Below are 20662 nucleotides of genomic sequence, written 5' to 3'. Positions count from 1 at the left end.
GTAGTTTTGGCTGTGTGAAAAACTGGTACTGTATGTTCTGAAGCCAAGAATACTTGCTAGCCACAGAATTACTTGCACAATCACTGTCTTAGTCTTCATTGTAGGGTCAGCAAGTTAGCAAGTTAGCAACTGCCCGTACACCACCCCTGGAAAACTAGCTGGCGAATTTGAGTGATTTCAGATTAGATGTCAGTAGCCCTTTCCTGCAGTCAAATGACCAAATCGCCCTCTAGTGGTTAATGTTATTGATGTTTTTCATAATTTCATCGTTAATAAACAATAAGTTCATAGACTTATGATCTATAATAGTGTGAGTCAGGGTACAAAACGGTTGTTTAATTGAATATATCCACTTAACAGTCACAGGTATTCAGTACAGAATGAATGGCCATGGCCCTAATAAAATAATAAAATACCTAAGACTGATTAGACTGTACCAGAGTAAATGCCCCTCTGCAAGGTCTCCTTAGCCTTGTACATTTGCCCAATTGTAAGCTAAGATTGTCTGTATCCTTTTCTCAGAATTCCCTAGAAATTAGCATTTAAAACCTGTTTTTAAAAATCGAGGGGACCTAGAGCTGTTGCGGTGACCATATTACTATTTAGTCACGGTAATTAGGCTTCTCCAAGCTCTGATGCTGCTGATGGTCATTAGTAGCCTACCAAACTGCTTGTTACTCAGCACTCTATTATCCCTCTAATCACTCTGACATCAATGCAAATGCAATTGAAAATCTAATAAAACACATCATGAGAGACCATTAGCTCTTGTTGCGCAACATTTCTATAGGATATGCAATTGCGAGAGAAAACGGGTTTTGATGGCCTCTATTAAAAAGAGGAGGATCCTATCAGTTTTGTGAATGATTCCCAGTATAAGGCAAGAAACAATGCCTTTTTTGCTCCTTTTTCTAATCAGTCACACACCTCATGTAGCCTAGCCCATAGGCCTATATGTTTGATAAGGTTTGTATCACAACTAAAGTGGCCAAATAACTTTTAAAATGAAGCACATTAATTGGCTTTACAAGGGGTGTAGAGCCTAACTGGAATACATACGCAGCGCGTGAGTTTCAAGTTTGGGGAAGCTCATTTTCACCATAAAATGCACCTTTATATAATCAAAGCATTACATTCATAATAACATTTGCGGTCACTTTTTATAATGGTGTTTTTCTGCTAATGGAACATTCACACGGCCTACTGCCGTGTACCATTGCTACGCTTTTAATGTGAAGAAATTGCCTAATAGTTTATTACATTTTAAGATAAAAGTTCTGATCTGTTGTGTCAGCCTCATTGCGTAAAAACGTATTTTGATGCTAGTTTTTGTATTAATTTGGGATCTATTGCATCCCACAACTGTCCCAGAATATGTTTGGAATATTTATTTCTCGCACAGTATAGAATAGCTCAGCTTTTTTAATATGTGGAATAATAGATAGACATTGGTAATTGCTTTTTCTGTTTGTTAGGCCTACTCCTCTTGTTGTCTGACGAAAAATAAATGTGGACAGTTCTTCCAATACCTTCAATATACACTTCGGAATTGGATAAGTACGCCCGCATTTGCATCCCGGAAGTGTCTGTCTTCACTTGTAGCCTGTGAGAAAGACCTGATCACGTGATGGAGAGCCATGTGAGTGAGAGGTGCTTCGGAGCATGCAGCACTCAGGGAGAAGGGAACAACGGCCACTGGCCGCAAAAGGAATATATTTGCCCGGCCCATCACAAGCTCCCCAAGTAAAGCTCCCCGGTCAAACCCTCCCCTAACTCGGACAACGCTAGGCCAATTGTGTGCCGCCCTATGGGACTTCCGGTCACGGCCGGTAATGACACAGCCTGGGATCGAACCCAAGGCTGTAGTCACTCCGCAACACTGCAATGTAGTGCCTTAGACCGCTGTGCCACTCGGGAAGTCTGGCATGGATTTTTTTAAGGTGCATTACTGCCACACAAAGGGAATCCCACTGGGAAATTCATTCAAATTGTGAATGAGAGACTGATGAAGTGTGTACAGCCTGCACAATAAACAAAGCAGAGGTCATGCCTTTCAAGCAACTTTTTTCCAATCATCATTAGAGTCACAACACGCAGCCTTACAATGTATTACAAATAAAAACATATAGCCCAACATTTGTAGAGTTATTTAAGTTACATTAATAACTCTAAATTAAGCACATCGGAGTATCTATTTCTTTGTTAACCACTCAACACAGAATAGTACTCCCTCAAATCGTTTGGAGAAAATATCCTTTGTATTTTATTCAGCTTGTTCAATTGTATTTTTCATACTATAAAGGAATATTAAATAATAGCATGGAATTTCTAACCAAATCTTGTTTTCTAAATGAACTAATGTAGCCCAGATCAGGACCTAACATAAGGACAACTCAGAGTATGCTATTCTGTTCTTCTGAAATAGACTACATTTTCTTCCTATCATGTTTCTTTAGAACTGTCTAAAATAAATCATTGATTTATTGGGAAGGTGGATTTTGGATTTATTAGACTAAAATGTAGATGTCCCAAAGGTCTGCATCAGTGGCTTGTGGTGGTTATCAGTGGTTATGTGCGGAAGGCAGGAGATACTAAATGTGTTTATGACAATTAACGGTCAATTACAGTGAGACCGACAGTTATTTGCTTGACACTCACTGGCTGATGACATTTTGTGACTGCCACAGCCCCTGCACAGGAGTATGACTCAAGTGACAATGAAACTCTGTAGTTGGGCTTAGTTGGCCAGTCCACATAAACTGAGAACCATGTAATAACACGGGTACAATTTTGGTTCCAAAGCTCCAGGACAAATCACATTCTTTCAAAAATCCCCATGAGAATGTTATTGTCATTAGAAGTTTGGCTCCAACATGGAGGACAGTTTCCAGACAGAGTAGTTAGGTAAAGTAGACTTACGGACGCAGGGGCGGAGTGGGGAGTGCCCCTGTTTGTAACCAGGGGCGCAGCGGTTGCATCTCAGTCCCATCACGCCATCCCGACACAGACACTGTCCCGATGTCTGGTTACACCAGAGACCCACAGCACCCATAGGGTGACACTGACACGCTGAGAGAGCAGCAGAAGATGGAGGGATGGGAGGAGAGAGAAGGTTAATGTCACATAGTAAAGAGCATTGTATTAATAACCTATGATTGCTCCTAATAAAGCTTCTATGAATGTAAGAAGAGGGAAAGAGAGAGAGAGAAGAAAAGGAGCGAGGGAGAGAGAGACGACAAACACAGAGAGAGGGAACGATGGAGGGAAGACAGATTAAAGACGACAGAAAAAAGGAATGGTAGATAGGAGTGAAAATAATGACACATGGACAAAGCAAACATGGAAATAGGATGTAAAAGGATGAATGATATAGCAGTTTAGAAGGAAGGAGGGAGAAAGGTAGTGTTGAGGTCATCGAAAGGGCACAGATAGAAAGAGGAAGGCATTCTCTAGTAGGTCTGTTTTTCCTCCAGTAATGTAGTTTAAACAAACCCTTACAGATACTTCAAACACCTTTAAGTAATTAGCTCTAAGGGCAGGTCACTAAGGCTCGGAAAAAGGTTGACTTGGCCGGAACATTGATCAAATAAACATGGTTCGTTTATCTATCATTGGTGATTAAATCACATAATATTATGACACATAAATAGCACTAATGTAACTTCCATAAGTTACAAATCTATGGCCTACAAATACACTGAGTGTACAAAACATTCAGAACACCTTCCCTCAGAACAGCCTCAATTTGTTGGGGCCTGTTGGGGCCTGTTGACTCCAATGCTTCCCACAGTTGTGTCAAGTTGGCTTGATGTCCTTTGGCTGCTGGACCATTCTTGATGCACACGGGAAACTGCTGAGCGGGAAAAACCCAGCAGCGTTGCAGTTCTTGATACAAACCAGTGCGCCTGGCACCTACTACTACTCCCTGTTCAAAGGCAGTTAAATATTTTGTCTTGTCCATTCACCCTCTGAATGGCAAACATATACAAACCATGTCCCAATTGTCTCAAGGCTTAAAAATCCTTCTTTAACCCGTCTCCTCCCCTTCATCTACACTGATTGAAGTGGATTTAACAAGTGAAATCAATAATGAATCATAGCTTTCACCTGTACATATGCTTTATCGTTTAGAAATGAAAGCACTTTATATAGTCCCCCCATTTGAAGATGTCATAAGTATTTACACAAAATTCACTTAAGAGTGTATTAAAGTATGTTTTGAAAAAAGTAACCGAATGGTGAATAATGATTGGAATAAGATATGATTTTTCGTAACACTTCTAAATGAATCCTGATGATGCCATGGTTAAGAAAAACCGTGAATGAATCATGAATGAATGAATGATGAGTGAGAAAGTTACAGAGGCTACAACCAAACACGCTAACCTCTCACCATTACCAGTGGAGATTAGCATTTTTTTGGGGTGGGGGGTGATCTTTGTCTCTCTGTAGCTTTCAAATGTTTTGTCATTCACAATTCATCAATTCATTCATGATTATCTGTAAAGATTATGCATGATCATCTGTGGATGCTACCTACATGAATGTAGACCAGTTCAGAAGTGTCTTCTTTTCTTACTACTAATAAAAGGGACCCCAAAAGAACACAATACTTCATTCACCATTCAGTTCCTGTTGGGCAAAAGACAACCTGAAACAACCAAAACAAGCTGTGAATGAATCCAACACTTTTGTAAAGTCACACGCTTGATGTTGTCACTGTATGAAAGGAATATGGGACTAAATGTTACACTTTTGATACACTATACCAAATACTTTTGACATCTTCAAATGGGGGAACCAGAAACATAAAGTTCTTTCATTTCTAAACTGTAAAACTGACATATATGAAAATACCCTCAAATAAACTAAAATGTCGCCAATATAAAACATTTGATCTCAAATCCAAAATGCTGGAGTATAGAGACAAATTTGAAATGCTAGCTACACTGTCCACAAACACACGGAGGGGAGTGTATTTATGGCCTGGATGCTAGTCTGATGCTGCTCTCTTGCCAACTCCTTGGTACTCAAGTCAAATGTGACATGACAATTCCACAAGGAGTTAGCAAGAGCTGAAAGAGACTATATATACTTACATTAAAAATATATACACTAAAACAACAACAACAAAATATTTAAAAAATAAAAAGCTGAAAGGGACTGGCACCAAGGCTAAAATATCTCATTCTAATCTAGTTACATTTCTCCAATATTGCTATAACTGCAACCCTCTTGCACTTGCACGACACACACACTCAATCACACACACACGCACCTGCATGTGTCATGTGCATGACCTCACTCCATTAAAAGTGGTTATATTAGGACTTCGGTCAACCGCCCCAAAAGCATGCCAGAGTGTCACAGTCACTTAGAACATGTGACCAGTCAAAGGTCAAATGTCAGGGTGGATTCCAGCCAGTGGTAACAACATGCACACTAAATCCAGTCGACTAGCATACAGAAATAACTGTCCTCTGTCACAATGTAACTACCTCATAAACACTGTGGAGGAGGCTGGAACCCAGACACATGTAGGCATACCTTGTAGACTAGCAGATGCACAAAGAGAAACAGATATCCTAACAGATGCAGATGCACACACACTTGGACACACACTGATCTCTGCATGGATAAGATACACAGCTGGTCTGTGCGACTTAATACAGGCACAACCGCTTTAATGTGCACGCACACGCACGCACACGCACACACATAAGCACACACACACTCTCTCCCTCCGTCTCTCTGACTGACGTTGGCAGGTCTTGCGATGGGTGGGGGGCTTGCTGTGGTCTCGGGTGTATCCGTTCTGGCAGTACTGGCAGTGGCGCCCCGCTGTGTGATGCCGACACTTCAGACATACTCCCCCGCTGCGCCGGCCCGACTGCTGGAACACCTCCATGCTGAACCGACACTTAGAGGAGTGGCTGTTACACTCACACGCTGGAGGGAGGGAGGGAGGGAGTGAGTGAATTAATTTCAATAAAGCCAGTAAAGTTTACATCCATGATCCAATTTGCACACACATACATACACACACGCACACACAGACACAGTAGTGGGGGGTGTGACTCACAGACGCACGGTTGTGGCTGACTGGGCGTGGCTCGTTGCCAGGGCCTGTCGTAGTAGAAGTCCTCACAAACATCGCAGTCCATCCCTGCTGTGTGGTGCTCACACACACACACCGCCCGGCCCGCATCATCACGACGACACCGAGAGGCATGTCCGTTACACTTACACCTGCCCCCCACCTGCAGGTCGGAGAGGGCCAGGGCGGGCCGGACAGGGGGGGTGGAGATCAATGGAGAGGGAGGAGCCAGCTCAAGATTCCGATTCGCTGTCACTTTCTGCTGGTTGTTCCTCCTCCTCCGAAGTTCCCGCCCCTTGTTGATTCTCCCCTGCTTGCTGTCGATTGTCCAACCACAGATGCTGCCTTCCTGACACGGACTCCAATGGTCGCCCCTCTCCCTCTCGCGGCCATGCCCTTTTCCGTTTCCGTTTCCTCTTTTGGAGATGTCTATTTCCATAGTGTCTCCTTCTGACTCCATCCGGGTCACGTTGTGTCCGTCCTCTCCCCGATCCCCCGACCCTTTGTTGTATCCTCCTCCGTTCCTCCTTCGTTTTTCTGTCTTTTTTTTCTCCTTCTCCACAAACCCCCATTTATTGTTGTCCACATTCACCTTATTCACCTGTCCCACCACAGCCTCGTACTTTGACCCTGCCCTCCACCTCAGAACACCCCCACCCGCTCCCTCCCCCCTTTTCCCCTCCGAACTCCCCACCTTGGTCTGCTGGGACTGGGTCACCTCGTGGAACACTAACCGTATGTCCGTGGCCGTCACCCAGTCCTGCAGGGTGGGGCTGTAGTCAAAGTCAGGAGAGGAGGGTCTTCCATCTAGGGTGGAGAAGGCCAGCAACATGCCTCCCCGGTGCCTCTGCAGGGGCCGGGGGTCTGAGCACAGAGGCTCTGTCTCCTGGTGCCTGGTCTGGGCCACCGTCTGGGCCTGGAGCCCAAACTTCCCGGGGCAGTCGCTGGAGTAGTGCTGCATGGGCCTCCAGGTGCGCCCGTGGTCCATGGACTTGAGCACGGATAAGGAGACGGGGTCTGACGGCTCCCCCTGCTGGCAAAACTGCAGGCTGATGTAGGTGACCTCGAAGCGTCGGCCCAGGGGAAGGGTGAGGACCCAGTCCCCGCCGTCGAGGCCTCCGGGCTGGGCCGTCCAGCAGGTCAAGTTGTGGGGGTTGTGGAGGTCCGTGAGGGAGCTGACGTTAACAGCTTTCTGGTCGGGGGGTCCTCGGAGGGAGTAGGCGGTACTGACAGGGACACCGTGAGCGGCATTGATGAATTCCGACAGGCAGTGTCGCGGACGCCCATCCAAGTGGTAGCAGGGGTCATGGGGTGAGGTCCAGCTCAGAGGGGAGTGAGAGAGGGAAGGGGAAAGGAGGGAAGGAGGGAGGAAAATGAGGAGAAGTAGGAGAAAAGGGAGGGCCAAGGAGGGGAGAGGGGAGAAGGGCAGGAACATCATGTCATGGAGCCTGTGGGAGAAAATACAAAAATTAACGATTTTAGGGGATAAAGTGACGGGGCGAAATCATAAAAGGAAAATATATTGATTAATTTATATGACTTGTGGTTGGAGCCAAAGGGAGGGGCGGTCTGAGGTAGAGAGACCACCGGTGCCTTTATTGAAAACACACCAGCTCGCAGCACCACCATGAACATTTTAACATCCCTCGTATCCCTCATATCCCTCATACAATCCAACCAAATCTACCTCCACCCTTAAACAGGCCTATTTCTCTACCCAAAAACAGCATTTAAAAACCTATTATCTTGGCCCATGAAGAGCGGATGAGTGTAAGGATGAAAGCATATACCGAGTGGATGAGTGGATGGATGAGAGTGTATAGAAACCCAGCCCATAAGTCGTGCTTAAGTGTATGGATAAAAGTGTGTACAAAGTAAAGAGCGTATGCAGAGTGGATGAGTGGATGGATGAGAGCGTATAAAGAGTGGATGAATGTGTGGATGAGATGGATGAAAGCATACAGAAAACCAGCGGGTCTGTACGGGATGACAAAAAACAGCTGGGTCTGAAAACACAAGCTGGGCAGCATCCATCATCTTTATGGTCCTCCTTTTAAATCCTTCTCCTGTCGCTCTGCTCCACTCCACTCTACTCAACGCACATGGGCAGGAACCCGAGTTTTGGAGAGCCCAAAGTGTGGAGAGAAATGGAAGGAGAGAGAGAGAGGGTGTGAGAAAGAAAGACAAAGAGAGGGGAAGGAAGGAGAGATAGAGCTTAGTGTGGAAGATGGAGGGAAAGATTTATAGAAGAGAACGCGAGAAATGTGTGTTCAGCTTCAACCCCTGTACAGTCACTTCCTGTGAGAAGACAAACACAGACTTGTGTATGTCCTTAGTGTGAACAGATTCCCTTCCCTCCTAAAACGGCTGGTGATGTGTTAAATGTATTTGTCTGCCAAGAATTGATAGTGATACCAGAGAAGGTTACTTCATTTGTGCCTGCAGACATGGGCGAACAATGCGTCTACTTTCCCTGACAACATGATCTACAACAAACTTTGCGGTTTTATAGACAGACGGATAGGCTGGGGGCAAGCAAACAAGACTCCTACCCAAGACTTCACACCAAGCAATTTACAAAGACACAGATTGTTAGGATCCATCTCTTCTCCAGGCCCTCCTCTATTTCTCTGTAAATGTATCTCTGCTATGCAGTGGGTCTGTCTCGCTCTTTCCCTCCTCCCCTTTTACTCATTCCCTCTCTACTGGCATTGCATCATCTCTCTCATATATATATATATTAGTGTCAAACGCTTGTTAGGACATCGTCAATCATTGCGTCTTGATTGACGATGTCCTAACAAGCGTCTGACACTAACAGTGCCGTCAGTGGGGCTGTATAAACCAACCCCATAGGAGAGGATAGAGGATAGAAAAAATGGTTGGGAGCCACCCAGGGCTAGTAATCACACTCAATTAAACCACAGCCCGAAACTTGAGGCTTCTCTTAGGACTACAGCACTATAAGTGGCTTCCAGGGGGGGATGGGTTACAACGGAAGTTATTACTCAAGTCACCCCCCAAGACGTGTTATGATTCCCTACGAGCCCCCCCAAAACCAGACGTGGAGGTGGAGGATGAGGCTGGTCAGGTATATCGGGCGGCTATGTTTTGGGGTGTCGTTATTGGAAACGCCACGACCGGCGGCTGAGGTGACGAGTGGTCCGACTGCAGCCCCTGTCCTGCTCTGACGCATTCCTGGGGTCCGGTGTGCACCCCTTGAGCATTCCACACGTGTTGCAACATGCTCCGTTGGGAACCCGAACAGCCCGCTAAAAACTGAGCCTCATTAATTGATCGACTGATTAATTAGGTCTCGGGTTTCATATTGGCGTCAGGGTGGAGGGTTTCGCTCGAGGGGAGAAAGGGGAGGCGAGATGGGGAGAGGGGATGTCTGGTACAGTATAATCAGGGGAAGAGATGGTATAAGGAGGTAAAGATGGTGGTGGGTGGTGGGTTAGGGGGATTCAAGGAATGATTCTTAAAAAGGGGTTGTGGTGATGGGGGAATGTCTGAGAAATTCAGACAAGATGCTGTTGGTGGGTAGGGGCGTAAGGGGTTAAGGGGGGTTACGATACAAATTCGAGGGGATTGTTTGCTATTCCCCATGACATTATTTGCACTCGTCTTTCTAGGTAACATTACCACTAATTAAGCATAGCCCCCATAACAAACAACATGAAGGAGGGAAGCTTTTCAGAGAGGAGCACTCAGCACAGGGCTCTTTAAAGTGCGCCTCACCATTCTCTGTGCCCCCAGGCCAAATCCAGACCCTTACCCCCCATCCCCCTCCGCTCCGATACCAGATCGCCAGTCTGGCACCTGGAATGTAAACCAGCCACCAGATATTGTTTCAATGTTTTTTCTCAGTCACTTTCCATAAATTCACACGCCCAGCATGTCGGAAGAACACAGTGGATGAGTGGCATTCCTCTTTAATAGAGCTTTAAAGACGAGAAGAAGACAGGAAAAACATTCATATCCCAAATATTGTACAACATAGAAGTAACTGACAAAATAAAGGAAACACCATCATAAAGTGTCTTAATGGGGCTTTGGGGCACCACGGGCCAGAACAGCTTCAATGTATTTTGGCAGAGATTCGACAAGTGTCTGGAAGTGGAACTCTATTGGAAGGATGAGACACCATTCTTCCACAAAAAAAATCCATCATTTGTTGTTTTGTTGATGGAAAACACTGTCTTAAGCGCAGCTCCAGAATCTCCAATAAGTGTTCAACTGAGTTGAGATTTGGTGACTAAGACGGCCATTGCATATGGTTTATACAGTTGAAGTCGGAAGTTTACATACACCTTAGTCCAATACATTAATCTCAGTTTTTCACAATTTCTGACATTTAATCAACTAAAAATTCCCTTTCTTCGGTCAGTTAGGATCACCACTTTATTATAAGAATGTGAAATGTCAGAATATTAATAGAGAGAATGATTTATTTATTTCATCACATTTCCAGTGGGTCAGAAGTTTACATACTCTCAATTAGTATTTGGTAGCATTACCTTTAAATTGTTTAACTTGGGTCAAACATTTCGGGTAGCCTTCCACAAGCTTCCCACAATACGTTGGGTGAATTTTGGCCCATTCCTCCTGACAGAGCTCGTGCAACTGAGTCAGGTTTGTAGGCCTCCTTGCTCATACACGCCTTTTCAGTTCTGCCTACAAATTTTATATAGGATTGTTGTCATGGCTTTGTGATGGCCACTCCAATACCTTGACTTTGTTGTCCTTAAGCATTTTGCCACCATTGTGGAAGTTTGCTTGGGGTCATTGTCCATTTGGAAGACCCATTTGCGACCAAGCTTTAATATCCTGACTGATGTCTTGAGATGTTGCTTCATTATATCCACATAATTTCCCATCCACATAATTTCCCATCCTCATGAAGCCATCTATTTTGTGAAGTGCACCAGTCCCACGTGCAGCAAAGCACCCCCACAACATGATACTGCCACCCCCTGTGCTTCACGGTTGGGATGGTGTTCTTCGGCTTGCAAGCCTCCCCCTTTTTCCTCCAAACATAACAATGGTCATTATGGCCAAACAGTTATATTTTTATTTTATCAGACCAGAGGACACTTATCCAAAAAGTATGATCTTTGTCCCCATGTGCAGTTGTAAACCGTAGTCTGGCTTTTTTATGGCGGTTTTGGAGCATTGGCTTCTTCCTTGTTGAGCGGCCTTTTAGGTTATGTCAATATAGGACTTGTTTTACTGTGGATATAGATACTTTTGTACCTGTTTCCTCCAGCATCTTCACAAGGCCCTTTGCTGTTGTTCTGGGATTGATATTCACTTTTCACACCAAAGTACGTTCATCTCTAGGAGACAGAATGCGTCTCCTTCCTGAGCGGTATGATGGCTGCATGGTCCCATGGTGCTTATACTTGTGTACTATTGTTTGTACAGATGAACGTGGTATCTTCAGGCGTTTGGAAATTGCTCCCAAGGATGAACCAGACTTGTGGAGGTCTACAATTTTTTTTGCTGAGGTCTTGGCTGATTTATTTAGATTGTCCCATGATGTCAAGCAAAGAGGCACTGAGTGTGAAGGTAGGCCTTGAAATAAATCCACAGGTACACCTCCTATTGACTCAAATGATGTCAATTAGCCTATTAGAAGCTTCTAAAGCAATGACATCACTTTCTGGAATTTTCCAAGCTGTTTAAAGGCACAGTCAACTTGGTGTATGTAAACTTCTGACCCACTGGAATTGTGATACAGTGAATTATAAGTGACATAATCTCTGTAAACTTGTGTCGTGCACACAGTAGATGTTCTAACCAACTTGCCAAAACTATAGTTTGTTAACAAGAAATTTGTGGAGTGGTTGAAAAACGAGTTTTATTGACTCCAACCTAAGTGTATGTAAACTTCCGACTTCAACTGTATTGTTTTCATGGTCATGACACCATTCAGTGACCACTGTGGGTGGGGTCATTTTCATTCTATGGCGGCATAGCCATGGTAGTCAAAATAATGGCCTGCCCAGCACTTTTATACATGATCCTAAGCATGATGGGATGTTAATTGCTTAATTAACTCAGGAACCACACCTACGTTGAAGCCCCTCCTTTCAATATAGTTTGTATCCCTCATTTAATCAAGTGTTGCCATTATTTGGGCAATTAATAGGCATATCCATTACAATAACTTATCATGGAGAATCACATAATTAACGGTTTTCCAGAGTAAATATGAACCGATCACTGACATTGAATACTATTTCACGCTTACATCATATAGCGTATATACTAAAGTATCAAAATGATTTGTCAGCAAGGCTTTTGAGGATGTAACGTTACAAAAACCTTACATAAGCGAATAGTGTTTAAGTAAGGTCAATGATGTCTCTGGAGGGATGCCGTATGCATGGTCTTTAAAAGCAAGGGCGGGCAGTGTGCTCAGCTGGCGAAGGCCTGGGGAAATACTTAACGACAACCTGGCCCATGTTTACAGCATAGTCTAACATGGTGGGAGTTAGCTAACAGGAGAGTCTTCTGCTCATGTACTCACAGTAAGCCTCCAGTAGAAATCTGCTCTAAGACACTTTGTATTATCGTTCGTTCCTTCATACTTATGAGTTCAATGGGTTGTCATAGGGTCAAAGGTGTGAGGAGTTTCAAAGTAGCACTTTGGGTTCAAACAGTCTCCTCTGTAAAATCCTGTCACTTCCACCAATTGTTTTAAATACTTTGCTACTGTATGTTCTGTCAACGTGTGGGGAGGTTGTGCTTTGAGGGTTCGGATAATAAGAAGATATACTAGGGGTACTAAGGGAGAGATGAGATAGGATACCAGGCTGTCAGAGAGGCTTATGAGCGTGGCAATGGGGGTGAAAGAATTGGGTTAAGACACAGAGAGCATAAGGGCACGGAGAGAGGGATATCATTATATGGGTGTAAGAGGGTGGGTTAGAAACGTGTAAGAAGGTGATAAAAGTAAGGAAGAAGTGGAAGATACGAGAGTAAGACGTTGACATATTAAAGAGAATACGGGGCCAGAGGGATAGGAGGGGGATTTGGAGAGGGCTAAGTGGTGTACTGTGGGTGAAGGAATAAGGGCTAATAAATTGAGAATATGATGTCATTAAGAGGGGACATGGGCAGTTGTGGGCAAGGAAGATGATGCCTTCTGCTATCTGTCAGCTCCCCTTGCCTCCGTTCCACTCTGCGGTCTAAATCTGTGTCTTTTGGGGCTGTGTATCTGGAGCAAATGAGCTGGATTTGGCCTGTCTCACACACTTTAACATTCCTTGTCATGGGCAGCAGTGTAGAGCACTACCCAGCTATTCCGCAGCCCAGCCACAGCCTCAGCACGACCATTGAATACAACATGCAAGATGGAGGCAGATGAGACAGTGTGCTTTGTAAACAGTAGGCTTTGTTAATTCGTTATTGTGCAATATTTGATATGGTTGTCTGATGCACTTATATTAAACTGGCTAAATAGCTACGGGTAAAGGATGTGGCTTATTAAAATACCACGAGGAGTGAGGAAATGAGAAGAACAGGCTAAGAAGTGATAGAAATCATGTTCAAACAACTCTGGTCCACAGTGGATGACTTCTTTCCAGAACATACAGTGGGGCAAAAAAGTATTTAGTCAGCCACCAATTGTGCAAGTTCTCCCACTTAAAAAGATGAGAGAGGCCTGTAATTTTCATCATAGGTACACTTCAACTATGACAGACAAAATTAGAAAAAAAATCCATAAAATCACATTGTAGGATTTTATATGAATTTATTTGCAAATTATGGGGGAAAATAAGCATTTGGTCACCTACAAACAAGCAAGATATCTGGCTCTCACAGACCTGTAACTTCTTCTTTAAGAGGCTCCTCTGTCCTCCACTCATTACCTGTATTAATGGCACCTGTTTGAAGTTGTTATCAGTATAAAAGAGACCTGTCCACAACCTCAAACAGTCACACTCCAAACTCCACTATGGCCAAGACCAAAGAGCTGTCAAAGGACACCAGAAACAAAATTGTAGACCTGCACCAGGCTGGGAAGACTGAATCTGCAATAGGTAAGCAGCTTGGTTTGAAGAAATCAAGTGTGGGAGCAATTATTAGGAAATGGAAGACATACAAGACCACTGATAATCTCCCTCGATCTGGGGCTCCACGCAAGATCTCACCCCGTGGGGTCAAAATGATCACAAGAACGGTGAGCAAAAATCCCAGAACCACACGGGGGGACCTAGTGAATACCTGCAGAGAGCTGGGACCAAAGTAACAAAGCCTACCATCAGTAACACAATACGCTGCCAGGGACTCAAATCCTGCAGTGCCAGACGTGTCCCCCTGCTTAAGCCAGTACATGTCAAGGCCCATGTCAAGTTTGCTAGAGAGCATTTGGATGATCCAGAAGAAGATTGGGAGAATGTCATATGGTCAGATGAAACCAAAATATAACTTTTTGGTAAAAACTCAACTCGTCGTGTTTGGAGGACAAAGAATGCTGAGTTGCATCCAAAGAACACCATACCTACAATGAAGCATGGGGGTGGAAACATCATGCTTTGGGGCTGTTTTTCTGCAAAGGGACCAGGTTGTCTGATCCGTGTAAAGGAAAGAATGAATGGGGCCATGTATCGTGAGATTTTGAGTGAAAACCTCCTTCCATCAGCAAGGGCATTGAAGATGGTCCTTCTGTAGCTCAGTTGGTAGAGCATGGTGCTTGTAACGCCAGGGTAGTGGGTTCAATCCCCGGGACCACCCATACGTAGAATGTATGCACACATGACTGTAAGTCGCTTTGGATAAAAGCGTCTGCTAAATGGCATATATTATGAAATGTGGCTGGGTCTTTCAGCATGACAATGATCCCAAACACACCGCCCGGGCAACGAAGGAGTGGCTTTGTATGAATCATTTCAAGGTCCTGGAGTGGCCTAGCCAGTCTCCAGATCTCAACCCCATAGAAAATATTTGGAGGGAGTTGAAAGTCTGTGTTACCCAGCAACAGCCCCAAAACATCACTGCTCTAGAGGAGATCTGCATGGAGGAATGGGCCAAAATACAAGCAACAGTGTGTGAAAACCTTGTGAAGATTTACAGAAAACGTTTGGCCTCTGTCATTACCAACAAAGGGTATATAACAAAGTATTGAGATTTACTTTTGTTATTGACCAAATACTTATTTTCCAACATAATTTGCAAATACATTCATTAAAAATCCTACAATGTGATTTTCTGGATTTTTTTTCTCATTTTGTCTGTCATTGTTGAAATTACAGGCCTCTCTCATCTTTTTAAGTGGGAGAACTTGCACAAGTGGTGGCTGACGAAATACTTTTTTGCACCACTGTATAACAATATGCACCCTGGGCTAAAGCCTGTACGATACATTAATGAGCTCTAAATACAAACTGATAAATTACACGAACCTACCACTCTTCCACTGTGGAACTGAACCGGACACCTGCTTGGGCATGTTATCGCGATCACATCTGACTAGTAACACCTTTGTTAATTTCCAATTGTCCTTAGCCCGTCTGAAACATAACGCAGCATAGAGACCAGGAGAAGAGAAATGCGATGTATTCTCCCTGTATTCCCAAACAGCATTCCTGTCCGCTCCAACACAGGGTGTTATTCCACACGGAGCAGATTCCAGCAGCACTGTTTTAGGTGTAATAATCTAATTTTAGTGGGGCGGTGAGGAGGTGCAACTGACAGCACGCACAAAATGGATTATCGCCGCTGCTGCACGTATCTTTAGCAGGCCCTGTCCCTCAGGTTCGCACCTCCAACGCACAGCCAAACGGCCGCCTGCTATGGGCGCCCCTCGGCCTGAAGTCCAGAAAGGAAAAGGGACGACACGAAGATGATTTATAAAGGGAAAAGCTTTTTCAAACAGGCCAAACAACTCCGCTTGGACATATTACAGGGATCGAATAAGAGAACGTATGCCCTAAAGCACACGTCAAACTCATTCCACGGAGGGCCGAGTGAATGTCTGAGTTTTCTCTCCTCCCTTGTACTTGATTGATTAAGTAAGGTCACTAATTAGGAACTCCCCTCATCTGGTTTTCAAGGTCATAATTGAAACTAAAAAACCCAAAACAGCAGACACTAAGCCCTCCATGGAATGAGCTTGATATCCCTGCCCTAAATCAGAGGTGTCAAACTCATTCTACAGAGGGTCGAGTGTCTGCGGGTTTTTTGTTTTTTCATTTAAATTAATACCTAGACAACCAGGTGAGGGGAGTTCCTTACTAATTAGTGACCTTAATTCATCAGTCAAGTACACGGGTGGAGCGAAAACCCACAGACACTCGGCCCTCTGTGGAATGAGTTTGACATATGTGCCCTAAAGGAAGCGAGGCTATTTCGCTCAATTTTGCTCTGGTTCTCGTCCCACGCTAGTTTATAACCTATCACACAAGTCGACAACGCGCTAAGTAAATCCATGGAGGTTTCGCCTCAATGTCGATATTGAAAAACAGATGGACATGAAATCATGGTTCGTGATTTCATCTTCAAGTTAATGCCAAAAATAACCTCGGGCGAAATGAAAATGAAAGTGAAGCCCATTTTACTAAGTGGAAGACGTGTCATTGTGGTATGCATAATTAATTTCAGGCCACAGAGAAACGACAATAAGAATCCTCGAAAAGTATATTTTGACTTAGATTTAGAACATGCCTATTAAATCCCATTTAAAGCATGCAGAAGAAGAATTAGGCCTACAAAATCCCGTTTGATATAAATTCAATTGACAGAAGATTATGACAAGATAATAGATGAACATATTGTAGACTATTTGTGTTCTGTTAATTAAATCCCCCTCGAAACATTTTTCATGGCGACAGAGGCGAAGGTGAAATCTCTACAGATACATGCAGCGTATGGGCCTGTGTTGACCTTGGAACTCGTTAAACGAAACATGTTGGAGACATTTCGATAGAAAATAATATGCGTTTGGAATTTGAATTACCAGGCAAAAAGCTACATTACCGTTTTTCTCATTAGAAAATAGAACTTAATAGCCTTTTTTGACCAATAAATCACGAATTGTTAAGCCTATTATTAGTAGTATAATTATTGTTATTGTTATTATTATATAAATAAATTGAATGATAATTGAATAATAAACCTAGTCAATAGAGATTATTTAAGGAAAATGATTTAAGGAAAAAGAGCAATAGCCTACTGTTGGCTATATAAATGTTCCCCAATCTTAATTCAATATATTGAAAGCCGAGTTTTACTCTGGGGTGCATCCGGTTTAGAAAAATGGATGTAATAAATGAAACACCCTTTGAAGAAAAATAGTTGGATTGGTTCATTTAACACAAATGTCTATCAAATGTAGTACGATTGTTTTCGTCCAGGGTCACTTGCTGCGCGCCGCCAAATTGTCTATAATTGCACATTCCAGTAATTATGCTCAATTTGCTTCATCTTGCAGAGACAGAACCTGATGTAAGGCTATATTGTATTCTACACAGTTAAGTGTTATTATCTTTCTAATCACACACTTAATCCCAATTTTCGTTATTTTCTCGAAATAAGTTTAAGCTATTTATCATGGCTGTTGTCCCTGTAGAAACACATATGCCCAATGGCATATCGCTGTTTTCGAGAGGGAAATACGATAGGCCCTAGTCATATAATAATAATGATTAGTCTATTATTATTGTTATTATTATTATAATTATAATTCAATTGAATTTAAACCTAAATAAAGGGGGGCCGGAAACAGAATAACAGTCCTGACTGACAATAACCTTAATTTATTTGTGATGATGAACGTATTAATACATGTGCAAACATCCACTTCATGACTTATACTGTTATGGCTTATCAGCTAGTATCAGCTAGTCCTAAAAATATCGAGACATCTCTTGAAATGACTCTCAATCCAATACTTCCAAAATCTTAGTTTTGACAATGAAACTCTCCCAACTAACTCAACAGGCTTTTTAGATTTCAAAGATTTAATTAACATAATCACACAAGAATAATTATTACCTTAGGTTAGGACATTAAGATATTAAATAAACCCTAGTCTACCGTCACTAAAGAATAATCCAATGAAAATGGTCTCAGGCTAAATTATTTCATTTATTTAGCAATAATAATATATTATGCTCAGATATGCCTATATTCGCATGAAGACAACAGGTTTATATCAAATCAATCTTCAATAAAATAAAGTGTAAATCATAATTTGGATACATAAAGCCTGCAATGGGTTATAGCCTACCCATGGAGCGTAAGTGACTGCGTATACAGTACTTAATAGCGCGAACTTTGGCACTCTCACCGGGTCCAAATGATCAACTTGTCAATGCCTAGTCCTTCCATTCTAAATTTAAAACAGGTCTACGAACCTGCGTGAGAAAGAAGCCACAGCGAATAAAGAAATATAGGCTACACATAAAAATGTCTAATATGAGAACACTCACCATGTGCGTCTCAATGTTTGATCTCCCTTCGCTCGTGACGGCTCATGCGGTCTTAATCAATATAGGGGCGCAACAAGTGGACAGTTATTCGGCCGCCTTGTGCTGTGCGTATGGAGTGGGGATCCAACTCGCTGCAGCCCGCCTCAGTAAGGGGGCGTCCTGTCCTGACGTCAAGACCCCGCTGCTTCTCTCAACTCCAACTCACATCTGCACAGTGCCCTACTACAGTGCAGGGCGAGTCAGTCTGGCGGACAATTTGCAGATAGATAATTAAGACAAAGTGGGCCCAATTACATAGAAGTTCATCATTGCTTTTGTAGACTTCAATCTCCTGTCGCAATATTTGTTCTCGTTTTCCAAACGTCAAATGGAAAAAAAGTCGTTGAACCACATAGTCTAGAAGGGGATAGCTCTCACGTGCCGTATAGTGAGTAAGCACTAACGTAGCAGATGAACTAAAGCAGACACAGATGGAAAGCAGGAAATAAAAGAAAGAGAATGGATAGATGATGGGGGATGGAGGGAGAAGCGAGTGACTGAGAGAGGAGGAAACTTTCCCAGAGAAACCCCATAAAACTGATTGATGACTTCTCTTGAGGAATGTTTCCCCAGGTGTGTGTGTGTGTGTGTGTGTGTATGTATGTGTTCAAGTAGTTACTCGGAGTAATTTAGAAATGCTATCCTTGGAAGGGTGACAAGAGCAATCAAATACATTGAGGGGAGAAATGGTACAATTGTGCATCACCATTACATTTTGGCAGAGTTTACATACTGTAACCTACCACACTATACAGTTTTGAGACACACTATACAGTTTTGACACACTATACAGTTTTGAGCTCCCAGTTAAGTTGAGGAGGAACATTGCTTCTATTTGACGGCTGGGTTAATAAAGCAATGCAAGTCCATGGGAGAGAAGCTGTAAAGACAAAGAAGGTATAACGCAATAAAGATAATTTTAAAAAGTAAATCTGCATTAGGTGTGTGTGTCATACTGTCAGAGGGTAGAATAGCAGGTGTCCTGCCAAAATCTGCACCCTGCAGCAAGACGTAGATTGATGTAACTAATAAAACGGCAGGCTAAACAAGACGAGGCAGTGATATTTGCCAGACTTTCCCCTCATCACAAGAGTAAACATGATGAGCGTTCTTGACAGAATCAGAACAGATTTCACAATAAATGTACCTCCATTTCCAGGGGTTTGCTGCCTGTGAAAACTTCACATTTAAAGTGTTTTGACATCAGACCACAAACACTGATAATAGTCATACACAAGCTGCAAGAGCCCAACTGTGGACAGAGTCATTTGTATTCAAGGCCTTTGTCTGCAGGTGATTCTCCTTTAATGGTTTCCTGAACCTTCATGTTGTGGACAGGTTGCCAGTGGATGACACAAGTATACCTGCAGATACTGACTGTCCCGTGATGCCACAGCAGAGAGAACCAGGAACCCGGGAGGATGAGCACAACCCTGGCATTGGAGAGTATTGGAGAGGTACAGTACAGTGTATGCAGGCTTTTGTTACAGTCCAGCAGTATTTGAATCATGTATTTGAATTCTAGAACAGAAATGTGCATGAACTGTAGCTCTCTAAGGCCAGGGATAAGAGACTGCTGCTCGGCCCCTCGTGTTATTTTCTATTGAAGAACTAGAGAACAATGTAATGCTAGGAGCCACCCACTCGGTCTGTGACAGTTCCCGTTCACATGTGTTGGAAGCAGACGGGGAGCAGATTGATGTGCCACAATGGATGAAGACCTGCAGAAAAAAAAGTCAAACATTACCAAAGACTTATTCAGCAGAGTGTAACATTAAAACAACGTGTAGATATAGATGAAGGCCGTACTGTCTGTACTGTCATGTAAAACATGGAAACGTGTCAATTCGGGACCACCATTTACCTCATGCAGCACGACATACAGTATCTCCTTCATATAGAGTCGATCAGGCTGTTGATTGTGGCCTGTGCAATGTTGTACCACTCCTCTTCAATGGCTGTGCGAAGTTGCTGGATATTGTCGGGAACTTGAACACACTGTTGTACACGTCAATCCGGAGCATGGAAGAACTGGGACATTTTCAGCTTCCAGGAACTGGGTACAGATCCTTGTGACATGGGGCTG

At 43.3% G+C, this 20662-nt stretch overlaps 1 protein-coding gene across 1 annotated transcript in view; it reads right to left on the bottom strand.

The window, feature by feature from the left end:
- Window positions 1–18935, bottom strand: part of LOC124008916 (netrin-1-like) — a 24318-nt gene extending 5383 nt beyond the window's left edge. The window contains exons 1-4 of the mRNA XM_046320517.1: window positions 18538–18935; window positions 6083–7545; window positions 5761–5949; window positions 2920–3069 (exon numbers count right to left, since the gene is read on the bottom strand). Coding sequence (XP_046176473.1) covers window positions 2920–3069; window positions 5761–5949; window positions 6083–7535 — 1792 coding nt within the window. The 5' untranslated portion in view covers window positions 7536–7545; window positions 18538–18935. The remainder of the gene's footprint in view (window positions 1–2919; window positions 3070–5760; window positions 5950–6082; window positions 7546–18537) is intronic.
- Between the last annotated feature and the right edge of the window lie 1727 nt (window positions 18936–20662).

Source organism: Oncorhynchus gorbuscha, linkage group LG21 (genome assembly GCF_021184085.1).
Source record: "Oncorhynchus gorbuscha isolate QuinsamMale2020 ecotype Even-year linkage group LG21, OgorEven_v1.0, whole genome shotgun sequence".
Classification (NCBI taxonomy): domain Eukaryota; kingdom Metazoa; phylum Chordata; class Actinopteri; order Salmoniformes; family Salmonidae; genus Oncorhynchus; species Oncorhynchus gorbuscha.
This window is presented reverse-complemented; position numbering and strand designations above follow the sequence as displayed.